The sequence below is a fragment of the Oncorhynchus mykiss genome, chromosome 26 (assembly GCF_057628025.1).
Source record: "Oncorhynchus mykiss isolate SJ-2025 chromosome 26, ASM5762802v1, whole genome shotgun sequence".
Classification (NCBI taxonomy): Eukaryota; Metazoa; Chordata; class Actinopteri; order Salmoniformes; family Salmonidae; genus Oncorhynchus; species Oncorhynchus mykiss.
In genome coordinates, this window is record NC_143047.1 from 29,689,187 (window position 1) to 29,714,959 (window position 25,773).

The 25,773-nt window shown below is 40.7% G+C and overlaps 2 protein-coding genes and 1 long non-coding RNA gene across 8 annotated transcripts; 2 read left to right on the top strand and 1 right to left on the bottom strand.

The window, feature by feature from the left end:
* Positions 1-2,831: 2,831 nt before the first annotated feature.
* LOC110526634 (tropomyosin alpha-1 chain) lies at positions 2,832-17,661 on the top strand. 6 transcript variants are annotated; one of them, XM_021607767.3, is made up of 10 exons: positions 2,832-4,957; positions 5,514-5,639; positions 8,240-8,373; positions 9,252-9,369; positions 10,854-10,924; positions 11,104-11,179; positions 11,388-11,450; positions 11,619-11,688; positions 14,454-14,532; positions 14,999-17,661. In XM_021607767.3, the coding sequence occupies exons 1-10, from the start codon at positions 4,844-4,846 to the stop codon at positions 15,000-15,002; spliced, it is 855 nt and encodes a 284-aa protein (XP_021463442.1). In that variant the 5' UTR covers positions 2,832-4,843; the 3' UTR covers positions 15,003-17,661. The 6 variants fall into 6 exon arrangements, with proteins under 6 accessions (XP_021463442.1, XP_021463443.2, XP_090078776.1 ...); XM_021607768.3 differs by lacking the exon at positions 14,454-14,532 and having other exon boundaries at positions 4,425-4,957; positions 16,028-17,661; XM_090222650.1 differs by lacking the exon at positions 14,999-17,661 and having other exon boundaries at positions 4,425-4,957; positions 14,454-14,536.
* On the bottom strand, positions 12,255-14,507 carry LOC149971443 (uncharacterized). Its single transcript, XR_016492316.1, has 2 exons — positions 14,333-14,507; positions 12,255-12,955 (listed from the first exon to the last, which is right to left on the bottom strand). It is a non-coding gene; the product is annotated as an uncharacterized LOC149971443 (long non-coding RNA).
* Positions 17,662-18,925: 1,264 nt separating the features above from the next.
* On the top strand, positions 18,926-25,537 carry LOC110526633 (F-box only protein 22). The gene is made up of 7 exons (XM_021607766.3): positions 18,926-19,338; positions 19,906-20,038; positions 20,680-20,767; positions 21,082-21,180; positions 21,958-22,110; positions 22,423-22,588; positions 22,971-25,537. Exons 1-7 carry the CDS (start codon positions 19,208-19,210, stop codon positions 23,362-23,364), a joined length of 1,164 nt encoding a protein of 387 aa, XP_021463441.2. The 5' UTR covers positions 18,926-19,207; the 3' UTR covers positions 23,365-25,537.
* The last annotated feature ends 236 nt before the right edge of the window (positions 25,538-25,773 follow it).

The window sequence follows — 25,773 nt, forward strand, 5'->3', positions numbered from 1 at the left end:
GCCTGGATTGTGCAAAATTTGCACATTATTCTTTAAAAAATTCTAGTATTCCACTAGGATTTTTCCTCAAGGATTTGTCCTGTGCTTAGCTCCATTCTATTACTTTTTTATCCTGAAAAACTCCCCAGTCCTTAAAGATTACAATAATTCCCATAACATGATGCAGCCACCACTATGTTTGAAAATATAGAGAGTGGTACTCAGTAATGTGTTGTATTGGATTTGCACCAAACAACACTTTATATTCAGGACAAAAATATAATTGCTTTGCCACATTTTTGCAGTGTTACTTTAGTGCCTTGTTGCAAACAGGTCTTTTGTAATATTTTTGGGGAGTAACTACAATGTTATTGATCAATCCTCAGTTTTCTCTGTAACTGCTTTAAAGTCACCATTGGTAAAATCCCTGAGCGGTTTCCTAACCTAACAAGATTGTATATTATTATATATATATTATATATTATACAGTTGATTAACAAATGTGCACGACAGTATTCATACCTTGGTTTTTGTGGTAAATGTGAATAAAAACTGTATAAAAAACTGTTTTTATACACATCCAGTTGATGTCGGAAGTTTACATACACTTAGGTTGGAGTCATTAAAACTCATTTTTCATCCACTCCACACATTTCTTGTTAACAAACTATAGTTTTGGCAAGTCGGTTAGGACATCTACTTTGTGCATGACAAAAGTAATTTTTCCAACAATTGTTTACAGACAGATTAATTAACTTATAATTCACTGTATCACAATTCCAGTGGGTCAGAAGTTTACATACACTGTTGATTGTGCCTTTAAACAGCTTGGAAAATTCCATAAAATGATGTCATGGCTTTAGAAGCTTCTGATGGGCTAATTGACATAATTTGAGTCAGTTGGCGGTGTACGTGTGGATGTATTTCAAGGCCTACCTTCAAACTCAGTGCCTCTTTGCTTGACATCATGGGAAAATCTAAAGAAATCAGCCAAGACCTCAGAAAACAATTGGAGACCTCCACAAGTCTGGTTCGTCCTTGGGAGAAATTTCCAAACGCCTGAAGGTAGGTACCACGTTCATCTGTACAAACAATAGTACGCAAGTATAAACACCATGGGACCACGCAACCATCATTCCGCTCAGGAAGGAGACGCATTCTGTCTCCTAGAAAAGTGCAAATCACTCCCAGAACAACAGCAAAGGACCTTGTGAAGAAGCTGGAGGGAACAGGTACAAAAGGATCTATATCCACAGTAAAACACGTCCTATATCGACATAACCTGAAAGGCTGCTCAGCAAGGAAGAAGCCACTGCTCCAAAACCGCCATAAAAAAGCCAGACTACGGTTTGCAACTGCACATGGGGAAAAATATCGTACTTTTTGGAGAAATGTCCTCTGATCTGATGAAACAAAAATAGAACTGTTTGGCCATAATGACCATTGTTGTGTTTGGAGGAATAAGGGAGAGGCTTGTAAGCCAAATAACACCATCCCAACTGTGAAGCATGGGGGTGGCAGCATCATGCTGTTGGGGTGCTTTGCTGCAGGAGGGACTGATGCACTTCACAAAATAGATGGAATCATGAGGAAGAAAAATTTGATGAATATATTGAAGCAACACTTCAAGATATCAGTCAGGAATTTAAAGCTTAGTCGCAAATGGGTCTTCCAAATGGACAATGACCCCAAGCATACTTCCAAAGTTGTGGCAAAATGGCTTAAGGACAACAAAGTCAAGGTATTGGAGTGGCCATCACAAAGCCCTGACCTCAATCCTATAGAAAATTTGTGGGCAGAACTGAAAAAGTGTGTGTGAGCAAGGAGGCCGACAAACCTGACTCAGTCACACCAGCTCTGTCAGGAGGAATGGACCAAAATTCACCCAACTTATTGTGGGAAGCTGGTAGAAGGCTACCCAAAATGTTTGATCCAAGTTAAACAATTTAAAGGCAATGCTACCAAATACTAATTGAGTGTATGCAAACTTCTGACCCACTGGGAATATGATGAAAGAAATAAAAGATTAAATAAATCATTGTCTCCTATTATTCTCACATTTCACATTCTTAAAATAAAGTGGTTATCCTAACTGACCTAAGTCAGGGACTTTTTACTGGAATTAAATGTCAGGGATTGTGAAAAACTGAGTTTAAATGTATTTGAGTGTAAATGTAAGGTGTATGTAAACTTCCAACGTCAACTGTATTTGTAGTTGTTCACATAATATAAGTCAGAACCGTCCGGAGTAGTGATGCTATTCGGGCGGGAGGGTGCGGGCAGCAATCGGTTGAAGAGCATGCACTTAGTTTTACTTGCATTTAAAAGCAGTTGGAGGCCTCGGAAGGAGTGTTGTATGGCATTGAAGCTCGTTTGGAAGTTTGTTAGCACAGTGTCCAAAGAAGGGCCAGTTATATACAGAATGGTGTCGTCTGCATAGAGGTGGATCAGGAAATCGCCCGCAGCAAGAGCAACATCATTGATATATACAGAGAAAAGAGTCGGCCTGAGACTTGAACCCTGTGGCACCCCCATAGAGACTGACAGAGGTCCGGACAACAGGCCCTCCGATTTGACACACTGAACTCTATCTGAGAAGTAGTTGATGAAGCAGGCGAGGCAGTCATTAGAGAAACCAAGGCTGTTGAGTCTGCCGATAAGAATGTGGTGATTGACAGAGTCGAAAGCCTTGGCCAGGTCTATGAAGATGGCTGCACAGTACTGTCTTTTATCGATGCCGGTTATGATATAGTTTAGGACCTTGAGCGTGGCTGGGGTGCACCCATGACCAGCTCGGAAACTAGATTGCATAGTGTAGAAGGTACGATGGGCCAACATGTGATCTGCATAACATTCATGCGACAAAGCAATACCAATTGTACATACCTTTGTGTGCCTCCTCGTCAGTATACCTACAGACACACACAAATAAGTTGGCAGTTTAGTCATCTGCACCCAATGCAGCTATAGCCTTCAACATACTCATACCTCTTTGTTGATTGACATCCACTGAATTGTGTCTATTTTCTGTTTTAGAACTAATTTTAAAAGCGAGAAAGTGCCAAACACAGCCATTTGCACAAATATGAAAAGATAGATAGTATCACCATAAAACAATATCAATTTAGATCATACAAGGGAGAAACCTTAAATTGAGGAGATCTTCCAAATGTTTAGTTAAGTGCCTGAACCTGCTGTTTTCTCAAATTCAAATCCAAATGTTTCTGTTGGGCAGTTAGGCACCTGCAAGAACCCACAAGAACTAAGGAGGTTCCTTGATGAACCCCACCTCCTATGGGGTTCTTGGAAGTAACTTTTGGGGGCATTTTTCAGTGTCAATAACCCTAAGGTTCTTCAACGAACTTTGAGGATCTTAGAATAATCCTTGTTGAAGCCCTATGTACAGTATGTAACAGGTGCAACTTGTGCAAACAAGACGTTCCTAAAAATACCCCTCAAGAAAACATGGGAGGAACAGAGAGGACAATAAGAAGAGGTTATTTGAGTAGATGTCACTGACCAAACCCAGGATATGGTGATATAAAGATGTCATTGTTTGTGTTGTTGTTCTGTTCTTCTCCTTTATGGGGTATAGGCCTACAACAGCAGTAACTTTCACACACATATCACCTAAAGTTTAAACCAATGTTCTGTACGTATGAGTACTATAAAGTAAAATGTACTATAAATGTAAGTACTAGACCAAATTTTTTCATTATCTTCCCCATAAAGATATATCCTAGAAATGATTTAGGTAAAAGTGAACTTGAGGGTATATGTCCATACCATGCAGCCAATCACAGTGTGTTTGGACAGGTCTCTGGTTCCTCCTCCACTGTCCATGTGTGACAGCTGTGACTGACTCCCCTGGACCTGTGAGCTGTCACAGAGAAAGAGGGGCATTGCTGAAATGCCAAAGCACTCGTTTCTTACCCTGTGGCTATTTTGAATGAATTCCAAGGCACTTACTTATAAGCTCAATGTTATGCCACTGTTGAATATAACACTATCTGATGCCCCTCTTCAGACTGTGAACAATATCTTGAGGGACTTGTTGACGTGCTCCTCTTCTCTCTACTGTGTGGTATCACTGACAGAACACTTCAGCATAGATAATATGACACCCCTCCCAGGGACAATCCCTTTTAAACATTAGACTACATTTGTCTGCTTTAATAACAGTTTATTTTGTCTTTGGAGATCAAAGTTACCTGACCCCATCTCTCAGGTGTTATGATTCATAGTGTGGGAGACACAATTATTTTAAACATGAATTTGGTTGGAGGAATGGTAACATAAACAACGATTACTATGCCATTATTTATTCCTATAAATATGACTCTATCAAGCCTTCTTTGAACTGCTGTGTTGAGCAAATGTAAGTTATACTACCAGAATGAAATGAGCAATTCCAGTCAAAGATCATGTTTTTGTTGTTCACCTTCACTTCCTTGTGCATAAACTGACCCCCACTCCCCAAACGGACTTTCTTGGCTGTAACCTACGTCTAAGAACAGTGTTTGAAAAAGGAACAGACGTCTTTGAGGGGGTGCCACTTTCTCGCCCATAACCCATACATAGTCTTATCAACGGTAAAATGTACTGGATCAGCGAATCGCCGAGGAGAGCCATAAAAAATGCAGGACCCGCGGAAGAGAGCAGCTGCCGTTTCCCCAAAAAGTTTTTGCTATCCATGGGGATCTAGTAACTCCTCTGCTATAGTACATATTTGACAAGCTACAGTCGGCTCGAGCTTGCACTCCTGCTTCACGTTCAGTGTGGTTCAGACGCGCGGAGCTTCTCAGCGTTTTAACTCAGTTTGTTTTTTGTCAGTTGGTGAGGCCACCCCAACAACACAGCAGTCATGGACGCCATCAAGAAGAAGATGCAGATGCTTAAACTAGACAAGGAGAATGCCCTGGACAGAGCTGAGGGAGCTGAGGGGGACAAGAAGGCAGCGGAGGACAAGAGCAAACAGGTTGGCATCCATAGAGAAATCGGGTTCAGTCTTGTTTCGCACGGGTGCCTTTGGCACTGTGCGTCAAATGTTTGGGCACGGAGGGCTTTGGAGCGTTCTCTCTCTCGATATGGATTAAATTAAGTCTCAGAGGATGAGTATGAGAATCCGTATTGATTGTTGTATTTAATCGTATTAGGAATATATTTGTTTTTAGGGCGTGACAATATTTTATTATTGGACTCCAGGAAGTTTTAGAAAATATTTCCTGTTTGACCGATTCATTTATTATGCAGGATTAAGCCTACTATAAACTAATATTCTTTGATCAGCGTTAGATTTTTTACCATAAAACATGAATAGCGTAGTCTATTGATTAAAGTATGCCACTCTAGTGTTGAGTGGATTGAATACATTAAATGTAAATACTTGTACAAAGACAAAGATATCATGAAGCATTTGTAAGTGTTTGCCTTCTGTCCATGACTCTTGGCTTTTGTTTTCTTCCCTTTTTTGTCTGTTTCTGGCTGTGCGTCATCTCTGTTTATGACTGATGATATTATCCACCAACTATCAGCTTGAGGATGACCTGGTAACGCTGCAGAAGAAGCTGAAAGGAACAGAGGATGAGTTGGACAAGTACTCTGAGTCTCTTAAAGATGCCCAGGAGAAACTTGAACTCGCCGAGAAGAAAGCCACAGACGTAAATTTGCATAAACCTGTCCGAAGTGTTAAAGTACTTTCAGGAGGACCACGAACAGTCTGCTAACATTGAACCTCAACATTTTTCATTCTAGGCCTAGTCATCATACAAATATACATATAAGTTAGGATTATTTTATTGTTTCAGTTTGGAATAGCCTACATAATTGTTTATGGTTAATACCTGCGTCTTCATTAGGCTCGACCATTGGCCTGCCATTCGCAATATTCCACATGTGTTCATTGAAACCGAATAAGACTGAGTAGACCAACTGTAGGCCTAACAAATGTGCCTTGTGTGCCACCCTCCTCGAAGATGTAAGCAGAAGGTTAAATTTAGCTGTGTTTTATATGGCCAAGATACAGCTGACAGGTTTAGGCAGTGTACCCTGTTTGGTTAAACTGGGGGCCCGTTTAGAACTTCAGTTGAAAGTTTGGTGGAAGGTTTTGAATATTTTAAATACGTTTAATTTAGATTTGTAGGTATCATACATTATATTCCACTCGTCAAATTAAAACGTTTACTTCTCCTTTTATTGAGTGTTGTAGGGGATGCCAATAATTAAACGTTTTGTTCTTAAAAGAAACATGCATCTTATTGTGTGAGTTTAGAAAGAACACCAAATTATGATAGTTATTATAGTAAAAAAAAAACATTAAACAGAAATGGTACCAAAAATATTTATACTTAAAGTAACCTATAGATCTATCATTATTATGAATTGGGATAATCATGTTACTTTTGTCCTTATAATCGATGTTTATCTTTAAATACATTTTAAATGCTTATTTTAAAACGTTTATTATAGGTTAAATCCCCCCATAATAAGTGAATATCCCAGATATGATGCGCAATCACAGCACCACTAGCATGAGCCTGTAGGGGGAAGGGGGTTGGGGTGCTCTGAGCAGAGTGCCCATTATAGGCTAATGGCCAATAAGTCATTATGACATAATCATATTATCTCACTATAATACAATAAATAAAAACCTCTTTAACGAAATATTTTGTATATTTTGAGGAAATTTTGCGCAATGTATGAAATGTGTTACTTCCGGTGTCATAGCGCAAGTCCCAGCCTCCCCAGTAGCTGTAGGAAAAAACCACAGAGACGTGAGCAGATTTTCTCATCCCGGCATCGTTGCGCGTTTCTGTCCCGAGAACCGTTAGAAAAAGACATAGGCGTAAACAAGCGAAATGGCCGGGCTAACGTCGTTGGAAGCTGTAAAAAGGAAAATTAAAGCATTACAAGAGCAGGCTGACGGTGCAGAAGATTCGGCAGAGAGGCGGCAGAAGGAACTGGGTCTGGAGAGGGATGCGAGAGAATCCGTAAGCCCTGGCTAATAATTTAAGACAATTAGTCTGCAGCCTGCCTGACGACAGTATTAGTATAAATCTGATCAACACGCTTGGTAGAACGATAGACAGAATATAGATGATTTTACGGTACTAAAAAAATCTATATTTTGTATGTCATGTGATGTGCTAAAAGGATGGAGAAATGGGACAGTGAGAATCAATTTAATGGTAAAACGTGCCAGGCAGGAAGGCTCCAAAATAAACACATTAGCTTAGGCTGCTGCAGTTTCAGCATGCTCCAGTCGATCATACACTATCATCCTACACCTCCTGTAGCTACATGCATTTACATAATTGGCAGCTTATTATGTTTATATTGGTCAGTGCCTTTCCAAACATACCAATTAGACCTATATAAATGTATATTTTATACAATCTTGTCTATAGAATGTTATATATAATGTTGGAGATTAGCATGAAATTACATGGGCTCTCGTGTGGTGCAGTGGTCTAAGGCACTGCATCTCAGTGTTAGAGGGGTCACTACAGACCCTGGTTCCATTCCAGGCTGTATCATAACCGGCTGTGATTGGGAGTCTCATAGGGTGGCGCAAAATTGACCCAGCGTCGTCCGAGTTAGGGTTTGGTTGGGGTAGGTCGTCATTGTAAATAAGAATTTGTTCTTAACTGACTTATTAATTGATTTTGATTTTTTATTTCACCTTTATTTAACCAGGTAGGCTAGTTGAGAACAAGTTCTCATTTACAACTGCGACCTGGCCAAGATAAAGCATAGCAGTGTGAACAGACAACACAGAGTTACACATGGAGTAAACAATAAACAAGTCAATAACACAGAATAAAAAAATATAAAATAGTCTATATACATTGTGTGCAAAAGGCATGAAGAGGTAGGCGAATAATTACAATTTAGCAGAATTTAGCAGATTAACACTGGAGTGATAAATGATCAGATGGTCATGTGCAGGTAGAGATACTGGTGTGCAAAAGAGCAGAAAAGTAAATAAATAAAAACAGTATGGGGATGAGGTAGGTAAATTGGGTGGGCTATTAAATGAAGGTTAAATAAAATACAGTGTGGTCTGGGCCCTTATCCATTTCTCACACATGTAAACCTTAATCCCCTATAGTGTTAAGAAGCCCCCCACAGAGTTGTCCAAATATGACCCCCAACCTCCTCCATTACACATCTCTCCAGATACTGTATTTTGCAAGAAAGTGTGACTGTCTGAGTGTGCATCAGGTTGACATTGTGGTTTCCCCATGTTGTGCTCACTTAGGCCGAGGCTGATGTAGCTTCCCTGAACAGACGTATCCAACTGGTTGAGGAGGAGTTGGATCGTGCTCAGGAGCGTCTGGCCACAGCTCTGACCAAGCTGGAGGAGGCTGAGAAGGCTGCTGATGAGAGTGAGAGGTGAGCAGAGCAGAGACTCCGACTCTGTATCATACACTACACTCGTAGACAAAAAAAGGTGCTATCTAGAACCAAAAATGGTTCTTTCAGCTGTCACCATAAGAGAAGAATGTGAAGAACCACTTTTGTTTACGGGTAGAACCCTTTTGGGTTCCATGTAGAACCCTTTCCACAGAGGAACCTAAAAGGGTTTTACCAGGAGTCAAAAAGGATTCTCCTATGGGGACAGCCGCAGAACCCTTTTGGAACCATTTCTTCTAGGAGTATAGACCCAGCCATCATCAGACCCGTCAGTCTGTCTCAAACACAGTCATCAACACCGAACCCATATAGATGACATCAATCCACATGACCACAGTAATAATATTATCATTTCACTCTTAAAAGTGTTCAGTAAAGGATGCATTATAAAGGGATTGTATAATTTCAGCCAGTAGTTTTAGAAGAAGCCAAGCCGAGCGAAAATTGTGCACAATTGTGTACAACGACATCCATTTCTTATGATATGTTACATCCTGCATTTTTTTTTTTACAATATTCTGCAATTCATATGATACAGTATGTCATGAATTCCAATAAGTACAATATGTGACAAATTTGTAAGTGCTTAAGATCATGTTCAATCTCTTTAACTAGCACACTTATTGAGAAGAGTTCATGTAAAATATGCATACGCACACTGTACCAGATTTATTGTGTTACAATAGCCAAGTGCCAAATGTAGTTATGGCCCCCACAGTGTGTGGACGGTTGGGCTGCAGATTAATGTCCTCCTGTTCCTTTTAGTTGATCAACATTTTATTTCTTTAAAAAACAAGACAACATGCAATGTCCTCCTATCCCTGACATATGTTCCCCCTGTTTATTCCGTCCTCCAGAGGCATGAAGGTGATTGAAAACAGAGCATCGAAGGATGAGGAGAAGATGGAGCTGCAGGAGATCCAGCTGAAGGAGGCTAAGCACATCGCTGAGGAGGCTGACAGGAAATACGAGGAGGTGAGTTTCCTAGCATTCCTTAGGCTGAAACTTTATGATATACAGTGCCTTCGGAAAGCATTCAGACCCCTTTACTTTTTCCTCATTTTGTTACGTTACAGCCTTATTCTAAAATGGTTTAAATAAAAATAAATCCTCATCAATCTACACACAATAGCTCACAACGACAAAGCAAAAATGTTTTTTTATTTAAAAAAAATAAATTCATTAAAGATAAGAAATACCTTATGTACATAAGTATTCGGAATCTTTGCTATGAGACTCGAAATTGAGCTCAGGTGTATCCTGTTTCCATTGATCATCCTTGAGATGTTTCTATAATTTGATTGGAATCCACCTGTGGTAAATTAAATTGATTGGACATGATTTAGAAAGGCACACACCTGTCTATAAAAAAAATAGATTTTTGTATCGACAAAATGAAGCCCTGTAATAGACTTAGGATTAACATCACAGTCATTGATAAAGTGTTAACACAGTTGACAGTGCATGTCAGAGCAAAAATCAAGCCATGAGGTCGAAGGAATTGTCTGTAGAGCACCGAGACAGGATTGTGTTGAGGCACAGATCTAGGGAAGGGTACAAAAAAATGTCTGCATTATTGACGGTCCCCAAGAACACTGTGACCTCCATCATTCTTAAATGGAAAAAGTTTAGAACCACCAAGACACTTCCTAGAGCTGGCCACCCGACAAAACTGAGCAATCGGGGGAGACTGGCCTTGGTCAGGGAGGTGACCAAGAACCTGATGGTCACTCCGACAGAGCTCTCGAGTTCCTCTGTGGAGATGGGAGAACCTTGCAGAAGGACAACCATCTCTGCAGCACTCCACCAATCAAGCCTTTATGGTAGAGTGGCCAGACGGAAGCCACTCCTCAGTAAAAGGCACATGACAGCCCGCTTGGAGTTTGCCAAAAGGCACCTAAAGACTCAGATCATGAGATACAAGATTCTCTGGTCTGATGAAACCAAGATTGATCTCTTTGGCCTGAATGCCAAGTGTCACATCTGGAGGTAACCTGGCACCATCCCTACGGTGAAGCATGGTGGTGGCAGCATCATGCTGTGGGGATGTTTTTCAGCGGCAGGGACTAGTCAGGATCGAGGGAAAGATGAACAGAGCAAAGTACACAGAGATACTTGATGAAAACCTGCTCCAGAGTGCTCAGGAACAAAGACTGGGGCGAAGGTTCACCTTCCAACAGGAAAACAACCCTAAGCACACAGCCAATAAAACGCAGAAGTGGCTTCGGGACAAGTCTCAGAATGTCCTGGAAAAATTGAAGTGGTCTGAATACTTTCTGAAGGCACTGTACTTCTGAGGTCCTCGTGTGTGTGTGTGTGTGTGTGTGTGTGTGCGCGCGCGCGCTTGTGGGAAACAGACAGCATATAGACCTGTACATGAAAATAAACATATAACATATTGATTGCTTGGTGCACCAATGTGGTATAGTGATGTGTTGTCCTATTATGGGTGAAAACAGGTAGCCCGTAAGCTGGTCATCATTGAGAGTGATCTGGAACGTACAGAGGAGCGTGCTGAGCTCTCTGAAGGGTAAAAACTTTGGAACCAACCACAAAATACAGCACAATTTACTGCTTTGGAGACAACCTGCTGTTACTCTTATTGTGTGCTTATTGCCCTGTTATAACTCTTGTTTCTTTCCCCCGTCGGTCCTCCTATTGCATTCGTTCCTACCCCTCATCTGCTCCTTACCATACCTAAAACACCAGCAAATGCGCTGAACTTGAGGAAGAGTTGAAGACAGTCACAAACAACCTGAAGTCTCTTGAGGCTCAGGCAGAGAAGGTAGGTGTCTGTTTAGACAAATGTATTGCTTCTCAGGTCGTTGCAGTCGGGTTATATCCCCATTGCCTGCTAGTGTAGCCATAGAGATACAGGGAGGTAACTCTATTGAGTAGGCCCACTCATTTCTGCCTGTTATCCCTTGAACCAGTTCATGTCGGTAGTGCTGTGATGATGACTCTCTGACCTGCGCTCCACTATGTCACTACAGTACTCACAGAAGGAGGACAAGTACGAGGAGGAGATCAAGGTTCTCACAGACAAGCTAAAGGAGGTGAGTTCCCTTTAGCATTGGCAAATTAGCTAATGTTTCCATTCACTTTACAACCATAGAAAGGGTGGAGAACACTAGACATTGTATTATATATTTATGTTGGAACATGTTTTGGTGTGGTGAGGATGGGAGACACTCATCACATCTTGTCTGCCTCTTGTGCTACAGGCTGAGACCCGTGCTGAGTTCGCTGAGAGGTCCGTGGCCAAGCTTGAGAAGACCATTGATGATCTGGAGGGTATGGACCTTTTTTCCTTTCATTTCATATATTGTGAAGCATTTTCTATGTGAAAATCTGAGGTAAGTTGTATAGTAAAACCGGACATATACAGTGCCTTCAGAAAGTATTCACACCCTGTTGTATTGTGTTACAGCCTGAATTTAAAATTGATTACATTTTGTCACTGGCTTACACACAATATCCCATAATATCAGAGGAATTATGTTTTTAGAAATGTTCACAAATTAATTAAAAAATGAAACGTTGAAATGTCTTGAGTCAATAAGTATTCAACCCCTTTGTTAGGACAAGCCTAAAGTTCAGGAGTAAAAATTTGCTTAGCAAGTCACATAATAAGTTGCATTGGCACACTCTGTGTGCAATAATAGTGTTAAAAATTATTTCTGAATGACTACCTCATTCATCTCTGTACTCCACATATAGAATTACCTGTAAGTTCCCTCAGTCGAGCAGTGAATATCAAACACAGATTCAACCACAAAGACCAGGGAGCTTTTCCAATTTCTTGCAAAGAAGGGTACCAAATGGTAGATGGGTAAAAAAACTAAAACACACGCATTGAATAACCCTTTGAGCATGGTGAAGTTCTTAATTACACTTTGGATGGTGTATCAATACATCAAATCAAATCAAATCAAATGTATTTATATAGCCCTTCGTACATCAGCTGATATCTCAAAGTGCTGTACAGAAACCCAGCCTAAAACCCCAAACAGCAAGCAATGCAGGTGTAGAAGCACGGTGGCTAGGAAAAACTCCCTAGAAAGGCCAAAACCTAGGAAGAAACCTAGAGAGGAACCAGGCTATGTGGGGTGGCCTCTTCTGGCTGTGCCGGGTGGAGATTATAACAAAACATGGTCAAGATGTTCAAATGTTCATAAATGACCAACATGGTCGAATAATAATAAGGCAGAATAGTTGAAACTGGAGCAGCAGCACAGTCAGGTGGACTGGGGACAGCAAGGAGTCATCATGTCAGGTATTCCTGGGGCATGGTCCTAGGGCTCAGGTCCTCCGAGAGAGAGAAAGAAAGAGAGAATTAGAGAGAGCATATGTGGGATGGCCAGTCCTCTTCTGGCTGTGCCGGGTGGAGATTATAACAGAACATGGCCAAGATGTTCAAATGTTCATAAATGACCAGCATGGTCGAATAATAATAAGGCAGAACAGTTGAAACTGGAGCAGCAGCACAGCCAGGTGGACTGGGGACAGCAAGGAGTCATCATGTCAGGTAGTCCTGGGGCATGGTCCTAGGGCTCAGGTCCTCCGAGAGAGAGAAAGAGAGAAGGAGAGAATTAGAGAACGCACACTTAGATTCACACAGGACACCAAATAGGACAGGAGAAGTACTCCAGATATAACAAACTGACCCTAGCCCCCCGACACATAAACTACTGCAGCATAAATACTGGAGGCTGAGACAGGAGTCACTACAAAAAGTGACATCCAGTCACTACAAAGATACAGGCGTCCTTCCTAACTCAGTTGCCGGAAAGAAAGGAAACCGCTCAGGGATTTCACCATGAGGACATTGGTGACATTAAAACAGTGAGGGTTTAATAGCTATGATGGGGGAAAACTGAGGATGAATCAACAACATTGTAGTTACTCCACAATAATAACCTAAAGGACAGAGTGAAAAGAAGGAAGCCTATACAGAATTAAAATATTCAAAAAACCTGTTTTCAATAAGGCACTAAAGTAAAACTGCAAAAAATGTGACAAAGAAATTAACTCTATATCATGAATACAAAGTGTTATGTTTGGGGCAAATACAACACATCACTGAGCACCACTCTTCATATTTTCAAGCGTGGTGGTGGCTGCATCATGTTATGGGTATGCTTGTCATCTGCAAGGACTAGGGAGATTTTTAGGATAAAAATAAACAAAATAGAGCTAAGCAAGGGCAAAATCCTAGAGGAAAACCTGGGAGACAAATTCATCTTTCAGCAGGAGAATAATCTGAAACAGAAGGGCAAATATACACTGGAGTTGCTTACCAAGATGACATTGAGTGGCCTAGTTACAGTTTTGGTTTGAAAATCTATGGCAAGACTTGAAAATGGCTGTCTAGCAATGATCAACAACCAACTTGTCAGAGCTTGAATAATTTTAAAAAGAGTAATGTGTGAAGTCTAACCTTTCATCACCTCCTCTGTGGTGTCATCAGATACTGCATCTACATTCTGCACAGTCAGTTCTGTGCTAGGCAGACTAGGCCAGTGCCACAGCTGACATTATGCAGACCCACAGTCAGCATTTGTTAGGCTAGTGCAGGCCAGGGAACGAAATGTCTCATGCTGCTGTTGGTGTGACTGTGGCACTGTAACTGTGGAATTACAAAGCATTCACAATGGAGCTCTATATAATTTGGTTGGAGACCATGTTGTCATTTCCTTCTGGAAAAGAAAGCAGCGACACACTATACCACTCCAATGTAATATGTATTAATTAGATACAAACATTTCAACACCAAGCTGCCTTCATCAGGGTTTCGGTTAGTCATTTCCTGATTGGTCTAAACAATCGAACAGGGCATTAGTGGCCTGTGCACATCCTATTGCTCCCTTATTCTTTTTTTTGGTTTGACATTCAATTTTATTTATTTGTTCTCTGACAATCCATTGTTTTTTCCTACCTTTTCCCCTCCTTTCTTTGCTCTGTCTATCATCTCTGTTGTTGTCCCCAACCTCCTTCATTATCACCCCATCGATGTCATCTCCTCCACCTCTCCTCCTCCTCCACTCCACCCATAATAGATGAGTTGTATGCACAGAAGCTAAAGTACAAGGCCATCAGCGAGGAGCTGGACCACGCCCTCAACGACATGACCTCCATGTAATCTATCACCTGCTTGTGTCTGCTTGTGCGTTGTGCATAGGTCCCACCCACTCACAATTTTTTCTACTGTATACTCCCTCTAGTGGCATATTTTTTGTATGTTTCATTTGTTTGGATTTTTCCACTCACGTTTTAGTTTCAGTGCCTACTAATCTGACTCACTTTACGCTTCTGCCATGCAACAGCAAATAGCTTTTGCCTTTTGTAGTTAACTAGTGGCTTTTTTGTTAGGCTGAGAAAACTATATAGAATCTAACATGCATTGTACAATCAGTTGTTACATGCTTTTAGAAACATCTAAATTGAACTTCCAGAATAGTGTACCTCTCAACCCTTTTTGAGTACCTGGCTCTGCTTTCTGTTCTGTGTGCTGTGGTTTCCATCCTGCATGTCATATCAGTCACGTGCCTTTCTACGATTTGTCCCTCCAACGCGTTTTGTTTTTCCTCTCATTCTTTTCCAGTTAAATTGTTTACATCATTTCACAACCATCACAGACGCCACCCGCTGGTTGAGAGGCCTCTCTCTACTACAACTATGTGGCAGTATCGCCCAACATCCTGTCCCCTATGTCTCCACATCTCTTCTTTACCACAGCACCACCGCACATTGGGCCTCTGCTGCTGCTGTCATCCTATAGACCACCTTTTGTACAGAACCCTGACTCATTTTGCTTTCTGTAAAATAAACTTTACATCCATCCATGTCAGCCATCCTTACCCTTCAAATCTGTAGTTCTTAATTTCCTTCATTTCATTTCCTGTCTTTAAATGTTTCTCTGTTTAATTTATTACTGAGCAGCTTTGAATAAAACCGAAATCTCCTCTTCACAAACATATGTTTTTCGATTTGATTTTGGTTGGCACTATGTACTATGGTAGTAGTATTAACAAAAAATGTGCTTACATTTGGACAAAAGCACATCCACCGAGCTTATTCTTTTAAAAAAGTATACAGGTGTTTATTGACAGGGATAGGCAAGAAATTAAGAGGGAGAGAGAGCTAAAAAAGATTGTGTAGAGGTGCGGTGGGACAGGGATTTGACCCCACTCATGCAGTGGATTGTTTAAGTGCAGAGGGCTGCGGCCATGACCTCTCTACCAACCTCAGGCATGGTTTCAACTTCTTTAACCAGCCGAGTAATTGACATGGATTGATCAGAAACTGAAAATGTACCTGTTTCAGCATCCTCAGCATTCCCGACAGTCACACTTTGCTTCATGTTCAAAGCCAAAATATAATAGTGACGTGTAACATTGGGGATGTTCTGTAAACATATAATTCAGTCATTTCACAGTGACACCATCTCCACATTGAGGTGAGGGAGCCATTTCTTAGTTTGCATATAGATGTGATCATTTAGGCAGAGGGTAGAAAACCATGGTATTTGTTGTGTGTGCTGTTGTAGCATGACACAAGACTCTATCTTCTGTACTAACACACTTTGTTCTCTCTATTCTATTTTCTCTTAACCTGCTTTCTGACTGCAAAGACCCTCTGTACCAGCAGCTTGAGAAAAATCGTCTTCTTTACAATGAACTGAGAGTGGTGTTAAATCAGGAATAAACTATTACTGGATGTGTTGTGAAATTACCACTGTGCTCAAATTGGATGAAACAAAATGAAAGGCACTCTTCATTTGTGGCACAACATTAAAATACCTTTGTCTTGTCATGTCATTGGCCGTAGACATTTGTCTGATGCTGTGATGGAAATATAGGCTAATGTGTGTCTCTGACACAAACCTAAGAGTCAGGCAAAGACAAAAAACATATACATATTGGATCATATTTATCGGGAAGAATGAATTGGACTGTAGATAATGCGGAGCATCAGAGAAATGAAATGCATGTTCACATTGCAGGTGAAGAGGGCAGGTTTCACAGACTCACAGATGGATTTAAGCGCAGGCCTATTTTAGTTTAGTTAACCAACATCTGGAATTGTTATTTCATGAACAGCAATTCGATTTAGATAACATAAACTGGATCACTGTCTATAAGTCTATGACTGAAAGATTGTCCATTGTACAGGAGTAATTCTGGGCATAATCTGGGTCTGTGAAACTGACCCACAATGTATGATAAGGCTTGATATGAGTGTGCATTATAACAATATCTACTGACTGTGGTTGACTAAGAATATACACAGGGACCACCTTTTAATGTTTTAACTATAACAATCTTCATTCAATATTATTGGGTCTGTGAAACTCTTGGTTAAGTCATTTTCATTGTGGTCAAAAATAATAGACTGCAGGCTTAATTTTTATGTTGCACACATAGTGATGAATTGAACATGTTTAATGGTACTGTATATTGACAGACAAACTCTATCAGGCTAATGATGAGAACTTTGACTTGTGTCAAATGTTGGATCAGACACTCATGGACCTCAATAACATGCAACAACATGGTCCATTATCACACAAGACTGCACCGCTCACCTGCTGTGACCTGGTCCAGCATTACACCATGATCACACAAACACTCACCTGCCGTTGCCATGGAGGGCTCCTCCGTGCCCTCTTTGTGGAGATCTCTGGGGCTTGACTGTTTTCTCAGCTCTCAGAGGGGCTGAGAAAACAAACACAATGGACTTTAACTGGATGTTAGCTAGACAGCAAAGCAAACATATGGCTGAGCAGTCACTTGACTCATATACCATTTATTTTTGTATGTTAAAGTGACATTTAATTGATAAAATGTGCACTTGATTTATTCAAGCTATTATAATGAACAGGATTACTCTTGACCAATTAAGCCATAACCGAAGCCAAGGTTTAACATTTGTACTTTTTTATTCTGCTTTTGTAACTTGTTCCTTAGTTATTTATTGTCCATGTTTCTTTATGTACATGTTTCATATGTATGTGCTGGTGCCTCAGTGATATACAGTACTTATATTTAAAAGAAAGTAAGCATGTGCAAGAAAGTAAGCATGTGCAATATGTACCTCCAGCATGTTAATTTAATCTCAAATAGATCGACCTAGATCATTTCATGTCCAGTGTCTGCCACAGGAATGTTTTTTTTGTTGTCAAATAGTATACATGTTTGATTTGATGGTGTCTCTTGTTCATTTTATTATGTGAATGTAATATATAAATAAAAACCCACAATCACATTTATGAAGTGTCACTTTCAGAAAACATGTTGACATCTGTAATCTGTGCTATTATTTTACAGTGGTTACACTGTAGATAAGGGGTACAGTTAGAATCGTAGTCCAGTCTCCACTAAGTCAACTGTGATTTTGTTGAAATCCATTTGACTTGTAAATGCCCTTTAGAAAGCTCTGGCTCATATTTTTTTACAAGTGGAAGCAGATGTAGTGTGTGAAGACTACACTCTAGTGTTGGTGTGAAGCTACTGCACAATGATCATTAACTCGCTCTCCAAGGCTGTTTACACATGTATCCCATTTCTGAACTTTTTCTCTAATTGGTCTTTTGGCAAATTAGACAAACTTTTTTTGCCCCAAAAAATCTGTAAACACAGTCTAATACTACTTACAAAACATATAATCATTATAATCAACCAAGGTGGTACCACCTTGAATTGATCCTTTTAATTAAAAAAATGATATTTCCAGGACCATGCATAGACTACTATCTGTGTTATTTTGCAGTGATATAGAAACAAAACAAAAAAAACTTTATTTGGAGTGATAAAATTGTGTTTTTTATGAGGATAATTCTTTCTCAAATGCCAATGCACTGAAAATGCAATCCATGAATATATGACACACACACACACACACATATATATATATATATATATATATATATATATATACACACACACATATTATGTGGTGAAAGGACAACAACCTCTCCAGACAAAGGAGATGATTGTGGACTACAGGAAAAGGAGGACCGAGTACGCCCCCGTTCTCATCGACAGGGCTGTAGTAGAGTAGGTTGACAGCTAGTTCCTTGGCGTCCACATCGTCAACAAACTAACATGGTCCAAGCACACCAAGACAGTCATGAAGAGGGCATGACAAAACCTATTCCCCCTCAGGAGACTGAAAATATTTGGCATGGGTCCTCAGATCCTCAAAAGGTTTTACAGCTGCACCATCGAGAGCATCCTGACGGGTTGCATCACTACCTGGTATGGCAACTGCTCGGCCTCCAACCGCAAAGCACTAGAGAGGGTAGTGCGTACGGCCCAGTACATCCCCGGGGCCAAGCTTCTTGCCATCCAGGACATCTATACCAGGTGGTGTCAGAGGAAGGCCCTAAAAATTGCCAAAGACTCCAGCCACCCTAGTCATAAACTGTTCTTTCTGCTACCACACAGCAAGCAAGCGGTACCGGAGGGTCAAGTCTAGGTCCAAGAGGCTTCTAAACAGCTTCTACCACTAAGCCATAAGACTCCTGAACATCTAATAAAATGGCTACCCAGACTATTTGCATTGTTGGTCTTGGGCTTGTAAGTAAGCATTTCACTGTAAGATATATTATACCTGTTGTTTTCGGCGCATGGACAAATAACGTTTGATTTGATTTATACATACTAGGCAGATAAAGTGTACTCGCCACTAGGTGGCAGTAATTGTGTATTTTCTCCCGAAAACTGCTTTCGATATTTAGCTATGCAATTTGCATTAGTGAAAGGTCAAAAGACAAATCCGTCGCTAGCTGCCAAGATCTTGCGAAGGAAATATGGATGGAAATACAGACTTTTCTGGCGTTTCGGATGAATGCACGGCAGAATACATTCTCAGTAATGTGGCAGAAGTAGTGGAGAGAATTTTGATGTTTGTACCAACCAAATCCCTGCTCCAAATTGCTTGGTAAGTGACTAGCTAGCTAACGTTAGGTAGCTAGCTAGATTAGCAACGGCCCGTGCTATCGGGGAACATTGGGACGTCCCCCCCGGTAAGGGTAGGGTTTCGGGGGGTGGGGATAGTATTGTCCCAATGATTCTGGATAACACTGACCGATTAGCCACAGTCAGCTAGCTAGCTAACGTTAGCAAGCACAGTGTTTTATCAACAATGGCAATGCACGTTCCAAGTTCTAAACAGGACTGGAACTGAATATATGTAGCTAACTAGCAATATACACCAAATGTGTCTGTTAGCTGTATACGTTTTGCTCGCAAAAAAGGCGTGCAGCCATGTGAAACTAGCATACGTTGGCTAGCTAGCTAACAGGTAGCACAACAGTATTTTAGTAATAATCTTGTATTACATATGTGTTTGACAGCTAAATTAGCTAGCTAAGAAATGCTTGGAATCTAGCTAACATTAGCTAGTTATCCTCAGACTGGTCGTAGGTATCATGTTTTTTTAAACAACTTCCTTGTCATGCCAGGGTGAGAGTGAGAGCTAACGACGACTGTCTTCCTTATTGTGCAGTGTTTGCAGACTGTGGATGAACTGTGCACGGAGAGTACTGAGGGTCCAGCAGAAGTTGACGTGGGTGTCTGCCTCTGGACCGTCCAACTATGACGGCCATGCTCTCTGCCACAGCCTGGCTGAAGAAGTGGAGGTCAGTTTGACTACTGAAAATACACAATAAATTACAACAGGGTCTCTTTCAGGAGATCGTTCATGAATTGTTGATAGAAGTGTCATGAATAGAGCTGACATGATTGCATGCCAGAGAGAGTAGTATCTCGTGAACAGACGACAAACATAAATGGTACCGTAGATTTGTCTTTATACTATGAGCTCTGATTGATAACGAGCAGAAGTAGTTCCAGTTTTTCATCACTGGTTTTATATTTGGACAAATCAAGATTTTGCAGGTGTTACCATATTTTCTAATTTTGGAATGGGAGGGGACATCTGGCCCATACATTTACCCATAACTTGCAAAGAGTGGATTTCCTCAATCCGGTTCCACTCCTCATTCTAGCATCTCTTCTATTAACATGTACAGACCCAGAGCTTAATCGAGTGTCTGACCAATTACGCAAGACTTTAGTTCTGGGTTAACTGAGATTAGCCAGAGGCATGCTTGTTCGACATTATGCATATCTGTATGCTGGTGCAACACTCCTACAAGTAGGCTAGTAGAACACAGTAAAGTTATAGCCTGGCACCTACAGTGGAAGACAGTCTGTGTGCAGTATGTGGAGTCTGACATTATTGAAAACTGTAGAAACACCTCTCTCTTAATGTTTGCAGAATGTATACCTGCTGCCCAAAACAGTCTTGGTTATGGTGGACAGCGATACCTTCAGTGGACAAGACTCTTGCTACAAGCAGAAAAAGGGTAAGATGTAACATTTCTGTACAGCACTTTGAGATATCAGCTGATGTACGAAGGGCTATATAAATTGATTTGATTTGATTTTAACATGTACTACATTTACTACTCTGTAGTAAAGCACACTAATAATGCTGGGCCGAGAAGTAAAGAGTACTGTGGCCTCTTATCTACTAGCCAACTTCCATTTAGTTTGTTACTAAACACATGGGAAGTTATTAAAAGTTGAAGGCTAAGTTGTGAAACCTGCTGCTTATATTAGTCACAGTCAGTAACAATCTAAATGTAAGGCATGTTCTAACCTGTATCCCCTCTTGCAGCACGCAAGACCCACCACAGTCCAGACTCAGTGGAGGAACTGAACAAGCTGTTCCCCAATGGATGTGACATCATGGCCATCGCCACGCCTGGTGTTGTTTGTAAGAACTACAGTATTTTCATATTTCCCTTCCTAATGACCAGAACACCGTGTGGTAACTGTTTCATGTGTTATAATATGTTATAACACATAATTCCTACAACACTAACCACTGATAGCTAGCTCTTGTGCCATAACTCATGACACAGGCTGCTGGCGGTGCATGACATTCAGGACCTTTCCTCTTTGATGTGTGTTGTGCATTCTCATCACAGAGGAGTGTCAACAGGGGATGGTCCACATTCATCTCCCCTTGCCTTATTAACATAGGGTGCTCTGCTTGGGAGCTGGGAAGAGAAGCATGGCGACTAGATATGTCGATAGATACCCTAGTATTCCAGGACTGACAACAGGATCTGTGCTCTATATTCCTCTATATAATCACTAAGCTGGAGAGAAGTGACACTCCATCAACCAAGTATGCAGATAGTGTCTTTGCTTGTGAACTGAAAATCTAGCTAGGTAATATTGATGTGTTAAATAGTGTTATGCCACGTAGATTGAGTGCTTAAGACAACCAGAGAAGTGGAACGCCATGCAATATGTTAAAATGCAATTACTGTTAGCTAGCTAACTACGTTAAATGTACATCATACAGGTGATACATTTACCAATATAAGGAAAAGGACATTGGTTGACAGTATGATTTGTCCTTCTGCCTTTTCCCACAGTAACCCTGAAGAAGGCATTTGCCAAAATGTAGATATTTTTTTTTAAAGCAAACTTCCAATGTCCTCCCAAGAGTTGCTGCTGAGTCTCTCTTCATCTTCCCCCACAGTAACTCCCAGTGGCTCCCACTCGGGTCCACCGAAGGAGTTCCAAGAAGGAGAAGCTGGCTATGCTATCATGTTCCCTAGGATGGAGGGAGTGGACATCCGCCCCTTTCACTTCTGCAAACGCACCATCTCAGAGTCACACCTGGAGGAAGCAGGTTGGTGTGACCGAGTTGAAGTTATGATGACCAGTTCAGAAATATACTTTTCTCCGCTCTGCCACATAGGGGTACCACAGTCAACCATTAAGCTGGTCAGTGCAGGTCTTGTTCTAGCCCAATACAAACCTTGCAGTGTAAAGTTGATACTAGGATTAGTATATGAGTGTGAGTGATAAATACCAATATTTACAGAAAAGAGATGGCAACAAACATTTCTACAGTATGCTAAACACATCCATGGCTCTAGCCAACCGTCCACCATAATATGATTCCATCTCTGACCCCTCTCTTGTCGTCCTGTCCCCTCAGGGCTGGTGAATAACCCTGATCTGCGTGTGGTGCTGCTCTTTGGCTATGAAGCCTACAAACCCGGAGCAGCCCGCTTCCTTAACCAGGTCCTGGAGCCTTTGGCACGCAGCAAGGCTCTCATCGCTGGGGGCCATGTGGAGAATGTCTTCTCCCCTGAAAGAGAGTGGTGAGTACCTGAGTGATCTGTAACATGTACTGTTCTTTTCAATGCTGAGAAGGGTCAGGAGTTCTCAAACATGGGTCTGGGGTCTTATTTATTACGACCTCCTAGTAATCTACCAAGCGGCAAAACAACATATTTTTTTAAGGTAGTGGGGGTCCTCAGATGGAGCCTCATCATATTCAGAGGGCCCTGACATGAAACGTTTGGGAATCCCTACTCTTACTATGCAGCTGTGACTTTGTTTTTGTCTGTCCCGCGATCGTTCTCTGTAACTTGCTGGGGCTGGTGCGGTGGTGTAGGTCTGGCCCTGAGTGGTCCCGGGGTTAGGGTTTGGCTTATAGTATTACTATATAGTTATGTGACAGTGGTCTGTCTTTCTCCGTAGCTGTGGCCGGGGGTCGTACGGCGTGGTGGGTCTGGCTCTGAGCGGTCCAAGGATCCAGGGGGCCAGTGTTCTCCTGGAGCAGGACGTGAGCAGCCCCAAGGCTGCCGAGGCCACCATACGGAGACTGAAAGCCGCCAACCTCCCAGAGAGGAACACCCTGGGCTTCATGTTTGCCTGCGTGGGCCGCGGACACAACTATTACAACAACCAACGTAACGTGGAGGCTGACACCTTCCGCAAGGTGTTCCCCAACATCCCACTGTTTGGCTTCTTTGGTAACGGGGAGATTGGGTGTGATCGTATCGTGAAGGAGGACTATACTCTGTGTGACACGGATACGGACAGTCTGCAGCATGGATACACCACTGTTATGACCCTAGTTCACCTTGGCTGAGGAGTCGATGGTCATATTTACATTCAAACTACAGTTTGTTTTGTTCACTTCAGGTTCCTATTGATTAGGTACAAAACAGAAGAAAACCGGAAGAAGCAGAGAGGTACTATCATAACTAGTCCAATAAGAAACACCCGTTTTACGTTGCAAAATGTTTTGAAATGGCGTGCCCTAATGAATACAACCCGGGTGTCTAGTTCAGAAGACTGCCTGTGCACGTAACAATCAGGATCAACAACATTTTGGTTGTAGAATCTTATCTCTCAGCCATGGTGGTATGTGATGCTGTTTGAAGTGGCTTACAACATGTACATGTCTTTCTTTTTGTTGTGTTCAACTTTTCCCAATGTAAAGTTTTAACTTTGTCAATTTTGGAAGGGAAATGCAATGTTTTATCTGCTGCAATAGAGGTAAATAGTTACTTGATCATGCATTGATCAGTTTGAAACATGAATAGGAAATATTGCTGATATGTTAGTGAGTTTAACAAGGTGCTGATGGGAATCAGAGAAGAAAATACTGTCCCTTCATGTCAGTCCTTTGTTACAAAATAATACAGTGGACTTCCCCATTTAAAACACATATATATTATCCTGAATTACTCACCAAATGTTACGCTCATATTCAAAACAAAGAACTGAAACTAACTAACTAATCTTGACCAGATGGTTTCTTACACCTTATAGTGAAAAGTTACTGACACTTCATGTCCAATTAACAAATATAATTGTTATTAATTATTATAAATAATTGTTGAGATTACCGATCAGGCACTTTTTAGTTAAGAAGATAAGGAAAGTAACATGTTTTGAACCTTTGAGAAAAATTCAGTTTGTCTTGATTTCAATGTTTTCTCCGGTATGTGCTTTGACACATGCCCCTCTTTTAGTGTTAGCTATGGAGAAACCCTTTTTGAAATGCAATTAAATCAAGGCCTATTCCTCCTACCTTTATAAGACTATTTCACACACTGGGCAATTCCACGATAACAGAGTGAGGCTGAGACTCTGATTTTTCACTTGAAATTTTATGTCAAACAGAAAGCAATGATTGCAAAGTTAAACCAACCATACAACTCTCTGCATAAGGATGACTTTTATAAAGACATTTACTTGAAGAACAGAACAGTGAACAGTGGGGCGGCAGGTAGCCTAGTGGTTAGAGTGTTGGGCCAGTAACTGAAATGTTGCTAGATCGAATCCCTGAGCTGACAAAGTAAAAATCTGTTGTTCTGCCCCTGAACAAGGCACTAGGCCGTCATTGTAAATAAGAATTTGTTCTTAACTGACGTGCCTAGTTAAAAAAAAAAAATGTTTAAGATGAAGAGTTTGATAACAGAATGAGAGTTTGTGCTGTTATTGTGGAATTTACTCACTAGCTTCTATTTACTCATGGATTCTGTGGTTTAGACAAAATCTTTCTCTCTGTTGTGTCGTTCTTCATATTTGTTGCTTCATTGGAGCTGATGGTTTTAAAATGTGTTATTTTACGTGTTCTACTCCCAAACAGGGTATTCCAGCCATTATATGATTGTGTGATAAACATACCATGTACAAACAGTTTTGTAGTTGGGATTCTGTACAATATTCTGCTTAATTCATTGAATTTACGAACATATGATTCTGAAGACATTCCTGATGACAGTATTTGTTTTGTTTATGAGGTATGAAGGTATGAACACATGAGCAATGTTTAGGAAGTTCAAAACAGTTCTTTGGAGATGAATGTGCAATTTTACCAACCTATATGTTTGGCTAAATGGTTTTGATTGCATCGTTTTTTTATTTAGAATAAGCTATTTTAAGGTATAACTTTTCAGTATAGCCGGATACTCTGTAATGGGGGAAATGTAAGATCACTGTTCATAGTTTTCTGTGACCTAACTTTTCCCAAATAATACTGTACACTCAACAGAGGTTTTCATCTGGATAACAAACTTATTTTAATAGCAGACATATTTTAGGAACATGCATCTTTGTTACCTTATACACTTTCATTATGTTCATTGTAGAGCTAATGGGATTATTTTAAAATTGTTCTTTAAATCGTTTTCCCTGGAATTAATATGATGAGCAAAATGTTTAAGGTGTACAAGCACTTTTCAACTATGTGTGCCAAATATGTTTGATTTATTTCAAATTCAATACATTTAAATAAATGACTGCCATTGAAATGTCTTCTCACTCTCTGGCTTTCTCTAGGTTTAGGTATCCTGATTTATCATAATGGAGAAAAAAATGTGCATCTAATTATTTTCAGAACATCTTCCAATATCATATTCTACAACCAATGTACTCATATTAACATTTAAATGAAAGAATAACAGAATAGTAAAGCCTTACATTTGCATATGTTTTCTTATATAACAGGCCTAATTGTTCAGAATTGCTCTATCATAGACTACTATTA